Raw genomic sequence first — 18556 nt, 5'->3', positions numbered from 1 at the left:
GCCTGCAGGATCCTCCAAGTTTGATGAAATGTCTATTTGCCCCCCTAGTTGGAATGAGAGTCAGACACAAAGGTTTGGGTAAAATGGGCCGCTTTATTAAATGAAACAGCAACAAGAAAATACGGCAAGGAGCCTAACTAGCGGTACAGGTCAGGCCCTGGGGTCATTCACTGGGACCCCGCCCTGACCTGTCTGGGCGAGCACCCGCTGCCACCGGGTGCGATCCATCCATGAATGGCTGCAACCCGTCCTGGCCAGGCGGAGTGTATCGCCCCTGGAGAGCTCCCCCACCCGGCCGAACGGCAGCGGGGGGAGACCGGCTTGTCCAGGGGTTCCGCACCCAAGGGCGTCTGACCTCGCAGCTGGGCCGAACGGCAGCCTGCTGCTCCTGAAAGACCCCAGTTCCCCACCAATGGGGAGGTGCCAAGGGTGCTCACCGGCCCGCCACAAGTATATCCCTAGCTAAATCCTGCCACCGCAGAGGCCAAGCCTCTGCTTAGGCCTCAGCGCCCCACAAATGGCTTAAAGCCAACCTAAGCTCCTGCCGTAGGTCATCCAGAAAAATGCTGTTGCCCCTGTAAGAGAGGTGCACCCCATCCCCTCAGTAGAGGGCAACAGACTCGGCCCGAATCTGCGGATGGGGCAAATAAATCCCCAACCCCCCCGTCATTATTTTGAATAGGGCTCTATTGGCCATCCGCCCAGCCCTATCGATCGCTCTGCGGTCCAGCGCCTCCCGCCACACAGGGCGCGGAAGCATGGCTGACTAAAAATCAGAACGCCAGGCCATCTCTTCCTGATCTCCAGGAAGTCGTCCCGCGCCTGCCAAGAGAGGTCTACCCCTTTCATTAGCCCCAGATCATTGTCCCCTAAGTGAACTACCAGAATATGAGGCGGAGGGGCAGACCTCCCCTCAAACAAGAGTGGCAGCAGCCCCGCCCAGCGTAGGCCTCTTCTGCCTTGCCACTCGATGGTAGCCCACCGGCTGAGTCCAAGCTGGGATCCGATCCAGGACCTTCTCGCTTGGTGCGCCGCCCAGAAGATCATACTGTGGCCACAGATGAGGATCCGTATCCTCTCCTGACGAACCACAGCACCTGCAAAAAAGCAAATCAACATGATTTACCGCGTCCAAGCGGCCTGATGTATGACGCATAAGCTCCTGAACGCCAACGTCCTACCTTCTGGATGTCAGGCCCTGAGAAACCCATGGCAGCGGCAGTAGATGCCGCCCCAATGCGAAAGGAGTGGGTCCCAAATTTGACCCCATCCAGCCCTAACACATGAAGAGCCCTGCCCGTGACCGTCCAAAATTGGTACTTGGTCAACGAGGCGCCATCGCTGTGGCGAAAAAGAACCCCTGAATGGTCGCCCCGCACCTCCAAATAGCCCCTCAAGGCTGCAATGGGGCACAACTCAGCGATGGCACACCGGCCAAGGGCCAGGTCCACCCCTTTTTGATGCTGGTCAGTTTTGAACTTTCTAATTCTGAGGACCAGCTGCTCGCCCACAAATTTAACGTCCTCTGCAGCGAGGGCCCGGCCAGAGTTGTCCTTAAGGGACTGCTGGACCAGCTCACTTACTCGAAGAGCACCAAAGAACACAATTAAGGACGCAGCGTGAAACAGCCGCTCTTCAAAAGGAGAGCTGCAGACCTGCGACCATACAGCCTGCAATCCTTGAAGGATGCCAGGAGAGAAGGGTTGCCTATCATCCCAGGGGGTAGCAGACTCCCTTGCCCACCCCTCCAGCATTTTCCGGATGTGGAAATCACCCATGGTATCTGTAAATCTTCGGGCCTTCGCGGCAAAAGCTAAGGCCGCAATCTGGCTCCGAATATATTTCACCCTGTGCCCCTTACCTCTTTGAGCTACGCAAAAGTGTGCCAGATGCTCGACTGGGAGGGGCCAGATCCGGCGGAGGCCTGCAGCCTGCCTAAAAGCATCAAAGTTCCTTACCGCCCTGTCGTACGCCCTACCGGTGCTAGGGGCAATGGCTAACTGGATGGCCCTGGAGGCTTTCACTTGCCAATCGTCCACAACTCCTGCGGCACCAGGGCTGGCGCCAAATCGGCCTCGGGGGCAAGCTGTTGAAACCGGTCCATCTGCAGACGAGACAGGGCGTCTGCCACCTCATTGTTGACACCAGGTATGTGCCTGGCTGAAAACAATATATTAAGGTGCAAGCACCTCAAAGTAAAAGCATGGACCAATGTCATGACCCGGGGCGATTTAGATGAAAGGGAGTTCACCACTTGAACCACTGTCATATTATCGCACCAAAAGTGCACGGAGTGGTTGGCAAGCTCCTCCCCCCACAGGTAAACCGCCACCAAGATTGGGAAGAACTCGAGATAGGTTAAATCTCTACACTGCCCTTCTTGAACCCAATCCTCGGGCCATCTGGCGGCACATCAGTGCCGCCTGAAATAAATCCCCAGACCTATGGACCCTGAAGCGTCCGAAGATACTTGCAGCTCCCCCTCTAAAAGGAGCTCCTGTCTCCAGAAGGACACTCCATTAAAAACCTGCAAAAATTGGAGCCAGACCCCTAGATCCTCCCGCATGCCTTCAGACAGGCGTATCTTGTGATGCGGGAGCCGAAGGGTCCCCATGGCGTCACAAAGGCACCGCAAAAAGGCTCTCCCGGGGGCCACCGCCTTACAGGCAAAGTTAAGGTGGCCCACTACTTGCTGGAGCTCTAGTAATGAAACTTTTCTCTTCCCCAGCATGGTGCGCAAGCGTGCCTTCAGGTCTAAGAGCTTCTCAAGTGGAAGCCTAGACGTCTGCTTAACCGTATCTAACTCAATGCCCAAGAAGGTCAGGACAGTTGATGGGCCCTCCGTTTTTCCATGCGGAAGTGGAACGCCTAGCTCCTCAGTCAGGCTGACAAAGTCAGTTCCTGGGGGTCCAACTAGGATAAAGTCATCCAAATAGTGGGCGGAGTCACGGCAACGCTGCCTATGACGCAATGCCCACTTGCGCCTGCAGGATCCTCCAAGTTTGATGAAATGTCTATTTCTGCAGATTTAAGTATTCACAGGTGGGCCATGTTGGCTGTTGGATATATTGATGCGTATAATACTCACTCATCCATTTGCTTATCAAGAGAAAGTGAATGTATAGATTGCATGTGCATGTATGTGTGTATATTCATAATTAGCTGCAACAGCACTGCTTTATACAACTATGCAAATTGCAACACTGAATTGCAGATTGGTTTGAAAATGTAAAGGTTGAACAGGATTGAAAAGGCAAGTAGGAAATAAAAATGCAGTATCTTGCTATAAAGATGTTTTGTGACATTTCTTCACTGAATTTAGTACTTTGAAGGTGGAGATTATCTGCTGATCAAAACACAGGATTTTATTTTAACCTGTTTTACTGTTTGAAAGCAATGGTATTAAGTTTTATGACACCTTTAGTGTTCATTTTCTCTGGCACCCCACTTTATATTCTTCCTTGTTCCTGTATGTCATCAAAACACTATTTTGTTTCTTCATTTGTTTGATTTATTTATATCCCACATTCTGGACCAGGTTGGTTCTTGAGATAGTTTACAAAGAAATAAAAAGTACAACAAACTGATAAAACATATCTATAAATACAATGAAAATATCTTTTAAAAACTTGAAGCCCAACTGGCCTAATAGCATCAATATCAAAAAAGCATAAACATCTCAACAGTAAAGAAAATAAAACAGCATTATATATATAAATGAAAGAAATGAAAAATGCCTTTATGAATAAAAAATGCACAGCACAGTAGAAGGATGGGAAACCCAACTGAAATAAGCTTGGGGGCAGGGAGATAGGTTTTGATCAGCACCAAAAGAGTCCATATCAGCTGAGAGCACTTTCAAAGATGATTTTGGTAAATTGACATTTTGAAATGGAAGATAAAATGTTTTCTAGTCTTGACCTTTTCTACTCATAAATTCTCAAATCAACAGATCATATTATTTGGTTGGAGGCCATTTAACGTGATGAATAACTAGAATAACTTTTGTATCTGTTTTTGTCTTCTGTTTCTGTTCTACTTCCTTTAAATTTCATGTGGCTTGAATGATGCAAGCCACTTTTTGAGTCCCACAGATTGGGGAAAAAGTGTGATAAAAATATTTTAAATAAATAAATTTTTACATCTGTAGAATTTATTTATTTATTTAGACTGTTTCTATGCTGGCTCTTCAGAGGCCAGCTTGAGGCGACTTAGAATTAAAAATCACAGTATAAAACACAGTACTTTTTTAAAAAAAACCACAGGTGGCATAAAAACTATCTGTAATGCATTAAATTTTCCTTTCGGTGCAAAAATAAGTGTTTAACCTAAGTGTTTAACTAATCTCATGACCAAGGTTATAGGAATCCACATTTTCCTGGGTTTTGTTTTATTTCTGTTTCTGTTTTATGTATTTACTTTATACCAAGTTTTTCTGCTCAGTGGGAGACTCAAAGTGGCTTACATTGTTCTCCTGTCCTCCATTTTATCTACACAGTAACCCTACCCTGTGAAGTTGGTTAGGTTGAGCGTATGACTTGCCCAAAATCACCCAGTGGGGATTTGAACTTGGGTCTCAAAGGGCCAAAGTAGACATGACTACATCCTTATGACCACTGCAGAGAGGCTCTCACCATTTTAAAGTCATTTAAAAATGAGGCAGATTGGGCCAAAGTGCAGAAGTGTTCCTCCATGCCCTTTAAATTGCCAAAATGGGCACACATACCCTGTGCAGCTGTTTTGACCCTTGAAAAGGCACAGGTGGGTGGAGGAAGAGCACCTCAGCCCTCCATGGCATTTAAAATCACTTTGAAATGGCATTGTCTTCCCTGTGGCCGACACGAGGATGCTGTCATGTCTGGTTTGTCCCCCCTCCCCCAGATCCTAGTCTAACACTCCAACCATTACACCTCCCTAACTCTACAGGACCTTGTAAGTACTTAGATTGGTAAATATGTCTTTCATAATTTCCCATGGAGTAATTTTGCTTTCTGTTTCTTTCCCCCTCTCTTAAAATTAGAGGATTGCTGTTGCAGGAAAGCAGCAGATTCTCAGAAGCTCTACATTACTATAAATTGGCCATTGGAAGCAGACCTACTTTGGCTTGTAAGTAATGCTGCATGCTCACTTTTTAAAAAAATGATTATGAATGTACTAATACAACTTTTTTTGAGTAACATTTCAAGAATTTGTTAATCTGCAATGAATTTATTCCTTTGTATGGGAGCAAAAGGCTCTGTGCATAGACAGCTTTTTCTTCACATACTGGGAAATTAATTCAAGTTTTATGATACGACATCTTTGTTTGTTCGTTCGATTTTGGGGAGCAGCAGTGTTGATTGCTGTGGAAATAACTGTTCATTGCTGCTATGCTATTTTGTACAGAATTTTTGTTCTAGCCAGTGTTCTGCAAATAGAAGATTTGACCATATTAGAGAGATCAAATAACCAGTCTAGGTTCGAAGGATGTACTAGCCACTGCAGCTGTCACAGTTTTATACATGCACACACTCATTTAGATGGGTTTAAACAATTAAAACTATTATGTAAATCATATTTTCCCATCTCATAGCTGCCTATTTAAATACTGGTATCATCTTGATGAACCAAGGAAAGGCGGAAGAGGCCAGGAGGACATTCTTAAAGTGTTCGGAAATCCCTGATGAAAATTTAAAAGATCCTCATGCTCATAAGAGCTCTGTCACCAGCTGCCTTTATAATTTGGGGAAACTCTACCATGAACAGGGACAGTATGAGGTAAGACCTGCCCTCCTTCTAAAAATGCAGTACATGTTCAGAAAATTCATTGTAATAATTGCTTTGTTTGATGTATTAAATATTAAAATGATTTTCATTGATCATATAGATAACCTTCATGCTACATTTGTGTAGTAGATATTATTTATGTACTATGGAAAAGAAACTAAGAGTGTACAATATAGCTCTGGCTATTTGTTTTTTTTAAAGGAGACACTCACTGAATTTTGTTGGGATATTTTTTAGCAACTGCCACATTTCCAAACACTACAAGCCAAACTTGATTGTGTTTTAAGATTAATAACGTGACAAGTTTCAGAACCAAGATAGTTATGCTATTTTATGTTTTTTAATTGCAAAAAAGCTTTTGTGTTAAGAATGCTACTTTTAAAGAACTGCAAAGAAGAAGGGAGAATGTCATACTGAACAATGAGAATAAAATAACTGCAAAGAAGAAGGAAGAATGTCATACTGAACAATGAGAATAAAATAAATTTCAAGCTCTCATTTAACAGTTACTAAATAAATAGACCACTTTACCTGATGGTGCATGGATTAAGAAAGCATAATGTGAAGCTTTTATTATTTTATGTACTTATTCTTCATATTCATCTAACCTTTTTGTTTGGAACAATACGTTCTATAATGGGAATGTGTATGTATATTAGATTGAAAGCTGTCATTAAGTGATGATGATTAGAATCACAGAGTAAAATGACAGAATACTCATCTGTAGTTAAATGCTGGGTTGTATATTGTGTAATTCCACAGAACGTTAAATGTAGGATAATGAGCTTTGGAGGTTCTCAGACGTCCCATTTCCAGAGAGATAGTTAATAATGTAAATCATTCTGTGTCGGATTGTTGAGGAGATTCACCTCATTTGTTGTCATCTTTTTATAAATGGGAAGTGTGATCTTCTTCGTGACTAATGAGGGGCACTGTGCATCTTTCCTCTATTAAATTTGCATATAAAAATTGCTTCTGAAGTTAGTGTTCCCAAAATGATTTTTTCCCCTCTACTTTTTCATATCAGGATGCCCTCACAGTTTACAAAGAAGCAATACAGAAGATGCCGAGGCAGTTTGCACCACAGAGCTTGTACAACATGATGGGTGAGAGCAAAGCTAATGTTTTGAAAATGAAACTTGGTATGCTCACAATCAAAGTTTTATTAGACCCATTTGTCATTTTTTAACAGATGTGATTACACAAATGCAGAGTTTTTATGACTGGCAACATTAGGAATTTCTTACTAGAAACTGTAGGACCTTTATTTTATTGCCTTCTGATCAAGATTGTTTGAACACTGAATGTATTATGACAGCTTATTTTTAAGTAACAAACGACATAAGTGGCAAAGCTGAAGGTTTCAAAAATCTTTTATATCACGCAGAAGATAATTCATTCCAGTGTGTTTTGAACCAAAATAATAAGTCTTCAAGGATATAGTTTAATCAGTTGGATCCTGTTGAACTGAAAGCAGAAAGGCTGCACAACAGTCTGTTTGCCGCCTTTTCTTTTCCATTGTGGTTTCCTACACTCTCTGGAAAGCTCTGCTTGAGACTCTGGAGAACAGTATGGGATGCAGTGAACAGATGAACGGAAAATACTGACCTTACACTGAGTCAGACTGTTGGTCTGTCAAGGTCAGTAGTGTCTACTCTGTCAGTGGCCATCCTGGATCTCAGGTAGAGGTCTTTTACATAGCCTACTGCCTGATTCTTTTAACTGGGCATATCAGTAATTGAAGCCGTAATTGAAGCTGCATTGTTCTGCATGCAAAACAGATGGTCTCCTGCTGAGTCATAGTCCCTTCTCCAGTGAAGGGGAAACTGTATCCAGAAAAGGGAATCAATAACCCCCCAACACCATTATTGAACATGTTTTTCTGAAATTTGTACAAGAAGCAGATGGAATTTCTTCTGATCCTTTCTTCTAGCTGCAGGGACCATACCACTTCCCATGTTGTTCTTGAAAGTTCACCCTCAGCATCTGGCGTAGCTTTTGGAGAGCACACAAGGGGTTCAGTGTTTAGGGGAATGTGGTAAAAATCCCTTACATGAAGTTGTTCCATCTCAATAGGATCCAATGATTTTTTTCCCTACTGAGTAACAGGAGGAGAGATGATTCTGAAAAAGATCATTTCTTGAAATACTTTATACCATCTTTTACATCATGGTAAATATCTGTGCATTTTTATTAATTGCCATGTAATTTTAGTTTTTGGCACAGTGCTCTTTGTAATTTTAATCATGCATTTACTAAATAACTGACTTTCTGAATCCAAATCCATACTCATTTAGTTAGATGTTTTTCTAACCCCTACACATTTTGCTGACAGTTTCAAACTTTTACTGATGATGATATTCAAATAGTTTGAAGTAAGGAAATAAAATTTCTGGCATTTACTTTTGGGTATTTCTTACTTTAGGACAGCTCAGTTCAAATAAGATTGTACTGTTAATTCTAGCACCATTTTTTAAAAATTAGCAAACAGTCAGAATTAGTTTTAGAAGGGTAGTCATGTTGGTAAGTAGTAATTCTAGAAGAGCAAGATTCAGGTCCAGTAGCATTTTAAAGACCAACTAGGTCCACGGGGAGCTCTGACTTACAAAAGTTCATACCCTGGAACTCTAGTTGGTCATTAAGGTGCTACCGGATCTGAATCTTGTTCTTTCAAAATTAGAATGACTTTACACACCTGTAGACCACTTGGCAATGTTCATACAAAAATATTGTAAAATATTTTTATAAAAGTCTTCTTTCAGCCTATAGTTTCAAAAGCAAAACTTGTGGATTTACATTGAAATTATTTCTGTTATGTATACTTTAAAATATCATTTCTTAAGATGGTTCTCTACATTCTGGGACTCTTACTGTACAAGTGTTTTCAGGCTGCTATGAATTCTGCATTGGCTAAATTTCTTGAACCAGTCTCTTGTTTATTTGCTTCAAAAGTACTTTTAAAAAATAGTGTTATGATGCCCAACCCTATCTCTGCCCATCTCTTTTTAGTCAAAGACTTAATCGATGAAAGTTCTCTGGGTAAAGTTAGTATATTTATTGGCTGCTCTTCTCTCTACTGGGTGCCACAGCATTGTACAATTAATAAAAATATAATCAAATAGAATTTAAAGTACAAAAAAAAATACAATAAGAGCTACTCCAGAAACAAATAGGCTACTTCTCCAGGGTCACAAGACTTAAGCAACAGGCACAAGACTTAAGCACCAAGAGCTCTTTGTTTTGTGTTCTCCTGGCCACAGAGGAAAGGCAAACGAGTGCAGCTAAGATGTTGTAGCTGACACCAGCATTCCTCCCAGTTTGCCTTCCCTGCTCCTTCCAGATGCTTGCCAGTGGTCTCCCTACTAAGCTTACTTCCATGAGTAATGCCACATTGTCTTCTACTCTGTTTGGCCCTTCTGTGTACACAATTGCACAGTTGGTGCCCAGAGATTTGGAAGGAGCTAGAGAAAGATGCCAGGGTGAGTGGACCATCAGCTTCCCTCCTGTGGGACTCCAGCCAGAGGCCCCTGTGATATGACTCCCATTTCTAACTGGAGTAGGGGGTCCCAAGTGCCTCTAATTAGCATTGGGGTCTTTGTCAGATGGTGGGCCTTAGCAGATAACCAATCCCTGATGCTGGCCATCACTTAATACTATATTTTACCTTTTGGACATGTAATGAACTATCATCTTAGATTATCTGATTGCAAGAATACAGAAGCAGTAATAGCAAAACCAGTAACATTTTTCTTGATTTATTATTGTAGTTTCAGCCACCTGTTGTTTGAGCCACAAATGATTTCAGAATTGGGGGGAGGGGGTAATGCCACTTACAGTAACTTGTGAATTTCTTTTTCTTTAGCTATAGAAGTCCCATTATCTAGCTGAAAAAAGATTTGCATTCCAAATTATGAAATTCTGATTAGCACTTCAGCTGTGTAAAGATTTTTGCACCACCTGTTTTCCAGTTTTCAAGGAGTGTTCCCATTGGCTTTTACCTTGCCTGTCTGGCCAGCTGGTTCCTACTTTAAATCTAGCTACTGATTTACTGTTAAAATAGAGTGGTATTTTTGGCTTGTACTGTACTCACAGATATTGTGGCCATTCTTATCTCATCATGTGTTCAAAAATGTGCACAGTACAGAAAGCTATACAGTGAATTTGGTCTCTAACATTTATTTGGCCAGGTGTGCTTGAATCAAGTAAAGGAAACCATATGTTTGGCCCTGTACCAAAGGAAATAATTTTATCAATCTTTTTTTTAAAAAGAAAAGAAAAAGCATGACTGTAATATGATAGCTTTAAAATTCTTATCAGGCTAATTATTTAAGATTCTGTTAGTGTGGTATACATTTTCCTTTTTGGCACTCACTTTCAACAACTATGCATGAGGGCAACAGATTAATTTGCTTGGCATCAGGACTTGCAATACAAAGTCCAAAGTCCAACTCAACTGTACTAAATAGGTAATCTTATTTAGTTTTAAAGCATCAATTAAATCTTGGGGTCAAAAGAAATAATGGTCCCTATGGGACCTTGAATATTTTAATGCCAAAATTAGGCTTACTTTAGGATCCAGGTCTAGATGTATTTCAGTATCCTGGAAATATAATATCATGCAGTTGGTTGTGTTGCATTTCTCTTAAAACCACACAAGACCACCTGCTAGAGTAATTCCTGTGTCAGCCAGCTTTGTGGTATAAATGTAAGATGGAGAAAGGTAACAGGAAAAAGGGCAAAATGGATCTGCCTGTATTTCAGGATCATAGTTACATTCTTTTTGTAATTGCATTATTTCAAGAAGCAGCTGAATATATATTCTTTAGATATATTTTTCATAAATTAGCTATGTAGTATTTTGATTTTTTTTTTTGGATTTATATTCCACCCTCCCTGCAAGTGGGCTCAAAGCGGGTCACAACATCATAAAAACCACAATTTAAAATACAATAAATAACAGTTAAAATCATAAAAAGGTACAAACAGTAGATTTCATTAAAAAGTGGAGTGGAACAAAACAAAACAGGCAAGGAACCAGTAGGATAGTTTGCCAGCTCCTCAACCACTCTCATAGGCCTGGTGGAACATCTCTGTTTTACAGCCCGGCGGAACTGTAATACGTCCTGCAGAGCCTGGGTCTCAACTGGAAGAGCATTCTACCAGGCCGGAGCCAGAGCCAAAAAGGCTCTGTCCCTGGTTGAGGCCAAGTGAACATCATTGGAGCCAGGGACCACCAGCAGATGTTGAGCTACAGAGCTTAATGCCCTCTGGGGAACATACAGGGAAAGACTGTCCCGAAGATATGGAGGTCCCAGTCTGTTAAGGGCCTTAAAGATTAACACGAACACCTTGAACCCAAAAGGGCCTTAAAGATTAACACGAACACCTTGAACCCAAAATTCAACCAGGTCAACTGGGAGTCAGTGCAGCTGGTTCAGTACAGGTCATATATGTGTCCTAAATGGGGTTCCCATGCCCTAAACAGGGATCCCATGAGGACATGTGCCACTGCATTCTGAACCAGTTGCAATTTCCAGATCAATTTCAAGGGTAGCCTTGCGTAGAGTGACTTACAGTAGTCCAATCTGGAGGTAACTGTTGCATGGATCATTGTAGCTAGGTCATGTGCAGAGAGGTAGGGAACAAGTTGCCTGACGACCAACGAGACCTGGGCCTCTATTGACAAGAAGGCATCCAGAATCACACGCAGGCTCCTCACTATCAACGCCATGACCATGTTTGTCATTGCTGCTTGATGTTATTTATCACAATCTACTGAACTACTTTAGATGCACAGAATGTCTTGCTTGGACCTAATGAGAATGGTATGTCAAACTGCTGTGAGACACAGGTGATTTTTTAAAAAGAAAAGAGAAATCCTTGAAGAGAGCCCAGTTAGAGCATTCTGTAGGTTTCATCTACCTCCTATCCAGTGATACTCACTCAGTGGTTCAGGAACCACCTGTAGTTCTTTGACATGCTACCTGTGGCTCTTCTGAACTCTGTTATCTTATGTAGCACCTGCCCAATGTTTCAGAAAACCAGTGGAGCATGTGGTTGGCAGGTGGTTCCTACCTTAAAAGGGCCATCACCACAGGAACAGGAAAGCTATGACCCTCCCTGATGTGTGGGGATAGAACTGAATGTACAAAAGGGTTAAATGGTAACTGTGGCTCTTTGGGTTGATGTTTATTGCTCTCCTTGAGCCTACACCTTTGCCAATGCTAGGCCTGAAGAAGCAGAAGGCCATATATTCTAGCACTTCAGCGTAGCAATTTGGTGTGCTGAAGGAGATTCTGAGAATTAGTGAACTCTAGAAGGAAAGGTGTATTGTGATGCCTTTACCGCAAATGACTGGTCATTTTATTTTATAGACTAGGGGTGTGCACCCCCCTAAAATTCGGGTTTCCCGCTTTGGGTTTCCCGCTTTGGGACATTTAAAGGGCCCTGCCACTTGCAAGTGGCAGGAAAGGGGCCCTTTAAACTTCAGCTGTTAGGCAGGGGGATCCCCTCCGCCTACCAGCTGAAGTTTAAAGGGACCTGTCGCTTGCAAGAGGCAGGGAAAAGGCCCTTTAAACTTGGCCCCCGAAGCTTCCTGAAGCAACCGGAATGCTGGCTCTGATTTGGGAATCCCAAATCTTTACAGATTGGGTCCAATTTGGGTATTTTACCTGAATCGGAAACCCGAAGCGCACACCCCTAGTATAGACATACTTACCACAATATTATGTAATCTGTCAGGACATATAATTAGCTCACATGAATTATATCAGCCTGGTAATTTAGCACTTTAAGATTTACAAACCTCTTGTAAGGTTGGCACTTGTATGGTAAATCCTAATTCCTCATACCACGAACTATGTCTATGTTTTTATTCAGTAAAAATAATCTAAACCAACTGTGCATCCCATTAAATAATGCGTCCCTTCCTCTATACACTCTTCTTTTTTCTGCAAACACTTATACAAGGCACAATGTGGTAGGTAGTGGAATTGGATATGTTGTGTATTTTATTTTTAAGTAGATGCAGGAAGGAATGTTGATTCACGTACAGTTATAGTAATTATGTTTTCTATATTTGCTGTGAGCTGATATATTTAAATACTCTCAGGGCTCATTTTGAGGGGGAATGCGCAGGAATGCAGTTCCAGTAGTTCCCCAAAGAAGTCACATGTCATGGGGCCATGCCCACCTGAATCTCATCCATTTTGGGCCCATTTCAGCCTGGATTGGGACCAAAACGGCCCAGATTGTGCCTCTTATGGGTGGTGGATCACTGTCCCACTCAGCAGCAGCTTATCTTGACCATTTTGGGCCCTTTTTCGGCCATTTTCAGCCCCTTTTTGCCACTTTTGGGCCCAATTTTGGCCCTGAAAGGCCTGGATTGGATCCAAAACAGCCAGGATAGGTTATGTTAGGGGTGTGTGGCATATGCAAATCAGCTATGCTAATAGCATACTTCCGGTGATGTCAAGGGGTGTGGCATATGCTAATGAGTTATGCTAATGAGTTCCTCCAGTTCTTTTTCTACGAAATGATCCCTGGATACTCTAGTTTTCTGTATAGATATCAGTGCTCCTATTTTGTCCCTTATCAGTTCATTCTCTGGAGGTTATTAGATTGCACAATTTTATGCTCTAACAATTGTTCTTTTTCTTGTTGAAATTAATTTGATTTTTGCTTTGTTTTAACTCCTGACTGTTGAATCTTCTAAATTGCGTTCTTTTCTCACATTCTATTGACACCAGTTAACTAAGCTCAAAGTTGAATAGCTGCCTAGATTCATAAGGAAATTATTAACAAACACATTTTAAATTTGAGAACTTGATCTAATTCTTCTAGACCTGTTAAAGCTAAAGTTTAAGGTGTTCTTGTTATGTGACTAAATCACAGACCTAAGGTATACAATGTGTGACATTTTTATATCAGTATTTTTCTGTGTTAAATGAATCATAAAATTTATATATATATCTTTACATTTACTTTTATTATTCATGTTCATACATTGGTAATAAGCATTTAGGTCGTGGCCTAAGGAGGTGTGTTTCATACTTCCATTTACAGATTTGGGTTATAAATTTAATTAATAAGCATATGTTCAGCCAAGAAAAATCTACTATCCTCATTTCATTTTATCTCCCTTTACTTAATACTCCTGAGACCAGATTAATTAATTACCTTTATGGCATTGGATCAGTTGCAAGTGGGCCAATCCCATACCACATAGTTAAATCTCTGTAAACAGTAATAATAATAAGGTTACTTACCATTTAGGCAGTTTCCATTGGGGGTCTTGGCTGGCATGGAAAGCAATGCTGTCATTTGTCCAATGCACATGGTTTCTGTTTAAAGACACATTAAGGTCTTCTGTATTAACTGTGCAACACAGAATTGGATTCCACTGCACAATAGCAAAGCAAAATTCAAATATTGATGGTTTTGATTATTATTTGAACCTTGTCAGATTTTAAATGGATGTTTGTGAAGGGAAGTATTACTATGACTTAATTTGTAGTTGCTTGTGAACAGCTGAGATTTATATTAATTCTCTTCTGTCTCCTTTAATACATCTGCGGTTGTATTAATATTTACAGTTTGTTAAATGTACTACTTTTTTTTGTATTTTTAATCAGGGCATGACAAATTTTCTTTGGATCTAGGAGCTGTCCCCAAAATTCAGGAACCAGATTTATCTGTAACAAATCCAATATTGTCATTGTCACACGAGCCATCTTGGGTGGTTCTCCAAAAGAGTCCTGAAGAATTAACCAAGTCCTTTCCATGGACTTTTAATTCATACTACTAATTAAGTAGAAGTTAGTCACTGTACATGATTGGTGGTAAAAGCTGTTTTTTTTGGAAATGCTGAGCCAGTTTTGTTGTTTTACTGACACTAGAATTTTCAGAATCACCCACTGGCCAATCCTAATTTAACCAAACAACAAAGAACTCTGGCCCCCAGACCCATTACTTAGCAGGAGATCATAATTTCCAGCAAAGAAGCACTGAACAAATATTAGTTCAGAAACAAGTGATGGAAAACAGGTAGTTGCAGGTAGCCACACCAGTCCAGAGAAAACCCCCAAAACAAAATACATTTTGCCATGCTTAGTCCATCATAGCAAAGAATAGTAAACAGAGAAAGTTTTTTTTTTAAATAAGAGGAGAGCATTGACCAAACATGTTAGGCAGCATTTTTGTCTTGTTCTTAATTAATCCTAAAGTAGTACTGCTGAGTAAAAATGCATATAATTGGATTGAAGCTCCCTGGTAATTGGACTTGGAAAAACCTTTTAGCAGTAAATCCAAACCAAGTTGTTGTTTTTTTAAAGAACAAATGGGGATCCAAACAAAATCTTTCCTAATCTTTAAATGCATGGGCAAACATAGATTATTGAAGCCACTTCTTAATATTAGACCACAGCTATGCCAATTTATTAGATTACAAAAGGGGTTTAGGAGATCAGGATCCCAGTCCATATGGTTACATCAAGGTGGCAAGTCTTACAAAGGCAAAGTTAAAAAAAAGTACCCTTCTTTTCTTGTGACTGTGGAGAAAAAAATTAAAGGGAGGGGTGGCTTTTGCAGGGCTAGTAGTTAACTTCAAACAAATGTTTAGTGGCACCTTAAAGATGAACAACATTTATTCCAGCATGAGCTTTCACAAGTCTTCTTTGAGAGTGCTGGATGGTGAAGTACGTTCCAGGCTGCAATCCTGTGCAGTGTTTCATAGGAGTAAGCCGCCTCACCCCTCCAAGAGGTAGGACTTACTTCTGTGTAAATATGCATATGATCAAACTGATTCTGCTGTCCAATTTGGTGTTGAACAAATTAGCCCTTGCCACTTTGGAGGCATACAGCATTAAGGGAAAGTGAGAGCTTAGTGATGCTATCTTGGCAAATCATTCATCTCAATAAATTTGTAAAACTGCAGGTTGCCAGGAGCCATCTTGCAGTTGCCATTGTGACCTGACATTTGGGATTTGTCAAGCTGTGCTGTGGTTTGGAAAGGCTCATGTTCAGTGTCCATCAGTGGTGGTCCATGAATGGGGAGAGCCAGAGATAAGTTCCTCTTCTGTGCATTGGAGTAGTAGATGAACATGCTTGCCTGACCATTTCAGTGGTAGAAGCAGTTCCTTATATATGTCTCTTTGTGTTCAAAAGATCACCAAGCATTAAACTGAATGAGCACTTCCTTGCACAAAGCCAGTGCATGCATTTGGAATGGAGCTGTAATTATTTCTGGTCCCAGTCCCATAATTATCATTTCAGTGTTCAGTAAACCTACTATTCACTTCTCTAATACAACTTTACAAATCCAACAGCCCACAAAAACCGTAATAGCTTATCTGTCAGCCTATCCTTCATCTTTGGCAGCATGAAAGAAGAAGAAAAAACCCAAACCTTAGAAATCCTGTTTGTTTGATTACCTGGAGACAGTTCTTACCCTCCAAAGGTGTAGCTATTTGCAAGTTTCCAGCAGTTCAGTCTTGGCTTGCATTCCTTGTATGCTTCAAGCTATTATTAAATAATTTATGCCAATATACTTCACTATTAAGCTTTCTTGCATTGTGTTTAATGGATCAAGGATAGTTTTATGAGCAAATATGTTGGGTTATATGTTCTGTGGGTCACAGTATATTTTTGTTCAAGTCAAGCAGTATTTGTGGAATGTGTTTCGTTTTTACAGCTTAAAACTAACCTTGAGCCATAAAAACACAGGAATAAACCAAAAAAAGACCCTTTAGGGAGAGTCCTTTTCTCTAGAACTGTATATGCATCTTCTCCAGTCAGATTATGTAAATCCTGATATTGTTAGATTTTTCCACTGAGAAATGCAATAAAATATAATTGCTTCCTTTCTTGCTTGTCCCCTTAAATACTAAGATGACATTCAATTAGCATGCTAAACAAGGTGTCTTATTGTAGCTGCTGCCTGCATATATTACACTTAACTAATCTTTTCCATTATATAATAATTTTAGTCTAGCGTAATTAAGCCTTTGGTATTCTCTAGAGGAATGAATGTATTTATTTCATTTTCTTCTTTTATGCTATCATTTTAGTTCTATAAGGCTGTGTTTTGTCCATATGGCTCCTGGAGATATATTATGAAAACTCATCCAGTTCCTCTTGGGACAGTTCTAGAAGTCTCACAATTGATCTTTCTCTGTTATGTGTACGACTGTAAAAAGATTAAAGCTATCATTAATCTCCATACGTTTGTTGATGCAAGGCAAGCTCAAAGCTCCATTACATCCACTATTCATATCCTTGTACTTAGACTTTAAAAGAGAGCAGTAAAAATGCAAGCTAAAATATTGTCTCATAACATTATAGCTGTTATTTCTAAATGCTTTGCCTGGATCCAGCTAAGGTGCAGGTTTCCCCTAGTTGGATCATGTGCGCTCTTATTATAATAATAACAACAACAACAACATTTGATTTATATACCACCCTTCAGGACAACTTAATGCCCACTCAGAGCAGTTTACAAAGTATGCCATTATTATCACCACAACAAACACCCTGTGAGGTGGGTGGGACTGAGGGAGCTTCAGAGAAGTGTGACTAGCCCAAGGTCACCCAGGTGGCTTCAACTGGAGGAGTGGGGAATCAAACCCGGCTATCCAGATTAGAGTCCCATGCTCTTAACCACTACACCAAACTGGCTTTCTTCACTGTCCACCTTTCACATCCATACATCATAATGGGGAATACCATTGTTTGGATTATCTTGATCTTGGTTCCCAGAGACACATCTTTATCTTTAGGGATCTTATTTAGCTCCCTCACAGCTGCTCTTCCAAGTCTCAGTCTCCTGATTTCCTCGTTGCAGTATCCCTTTTGGTTGATGATTGAGCCAAGGAATAGAAAATCTTGGACAATTTCAGTTTCCTCATTGTAAACTTTAAAATTGTGTAAGTCCTCAGTATTAATAGAGATGGGCACGAACCGCATTACAGTCTTCAAAAACCCATGAAATTGGCGATAGCGCGATCACGACCCGGCAGTTCGTGATTGTCCACGATAAACGAACCAGCATTCGGAAGAAGCCTGGTTCAGTACATTTGGCCGTGGTTCGGGAAGCCAGACAGTCTGGCGCCATCAATCAGTTACCCTGGAAACAGAGCTGGAGGAATGCCTGAACTCTGTCTGCGCTCCTTCTGTCGCCCTGGAAACTCGAATGGAAGCCCAGCTTACCTTGATCGGCAGGTCTTCCTTCCAACCATGGAGCTGCAAAGCGGTTACGAGTTGGAAGAAGACACTTGGGAGAGGAAGGGGGAGGGGGTGTTCTGTAGCCATGGGTACTCCAATCTCATCCCTGCAAACCCTGATAGACATCTCTGATAGCCAAACACAGACCTCCAGCGTTGCTCTATGGGACCTCAGCTTATAAAAAGCACTGCGCTCCCAGTTCTGGTTTCACTTTCAGCGAGCAGTGGAGTGGGACAGAGCTGTTGCTTGCTACTTGCTAGCCTTTGGGGAGACAAAGAGAGTTTAATTGAGCTTGGGCTTTGGGGATAGGCATCTATCTCCTCTGGTTCCAGGGCTGCTGCCTGGCTCTGGGGCCAAGCTCAGTGGGCACCTCGGATGAGGGCTCACATTGATTATTATTGATCAGTGCCTGATCTGTTCAGGTCTGTGGGAGTGGTGGGCTAGGGCTCTAGTCCCTCCCTCCCTCTGGTGCCAGGGCTGCTGCCAGGCCCTGGGGCCAAACTCGGTGGGCACCTCGGCTGAGGGCTCACATTAGTGCCTGATATGTTCAGGTCTGTGGGAGTGGTGGGAT

At 41.5% G+C, this 18556-nt stretch overlaps 1 protein-coding gene across 1 annotated transcript in view; it reads left to right on the top strand.

The window, feature by feature from the left end:
- The window catches only part of TMTC2 (transmembrane O-mannosyltransferase targeting cadherins 2), a 276266-nt gene that overhangs the window by 189890 nt on the left and 67820 nt on the right, over window positions 1–18556 (top strand). The window contains exons 5-7 of the mRNA XM_054989259.1: window positions 5021–5106; window positions 5573–5757; window positions 6794–6872. Coding sequence (XP_054845234.1) covers window positions 5021–5106; window positions 5573–5757; window positions 6794–6872 — 350 coding nt within the window. The remainder of the gene's footprint in view (window positions 1–5020; window positions 5107–5572; window positions 5758–6793; window positions 6873–18556) is intronic.

The sequence above is a fragment of the Eublepharis macularius genome, chromosome 9 (genome assembly GCF_028583425.1).
Source record: "Eublepharis macularius isolate TG4126 chromosome 9, MPM_Emac_v1.0, whole genome shotgun sequence".
Taxonomy (NCBI): Eukaryota; Metazoa; Chordata; class Lepidosauria; order Squamata; family Eublepharidae; genus Eublepharis; species Eublepharis macularius.
Note: the sequence above shows the minus strand (reverse complement) of the source record. Positions and strands in the feature narration are given on the sequence as shown.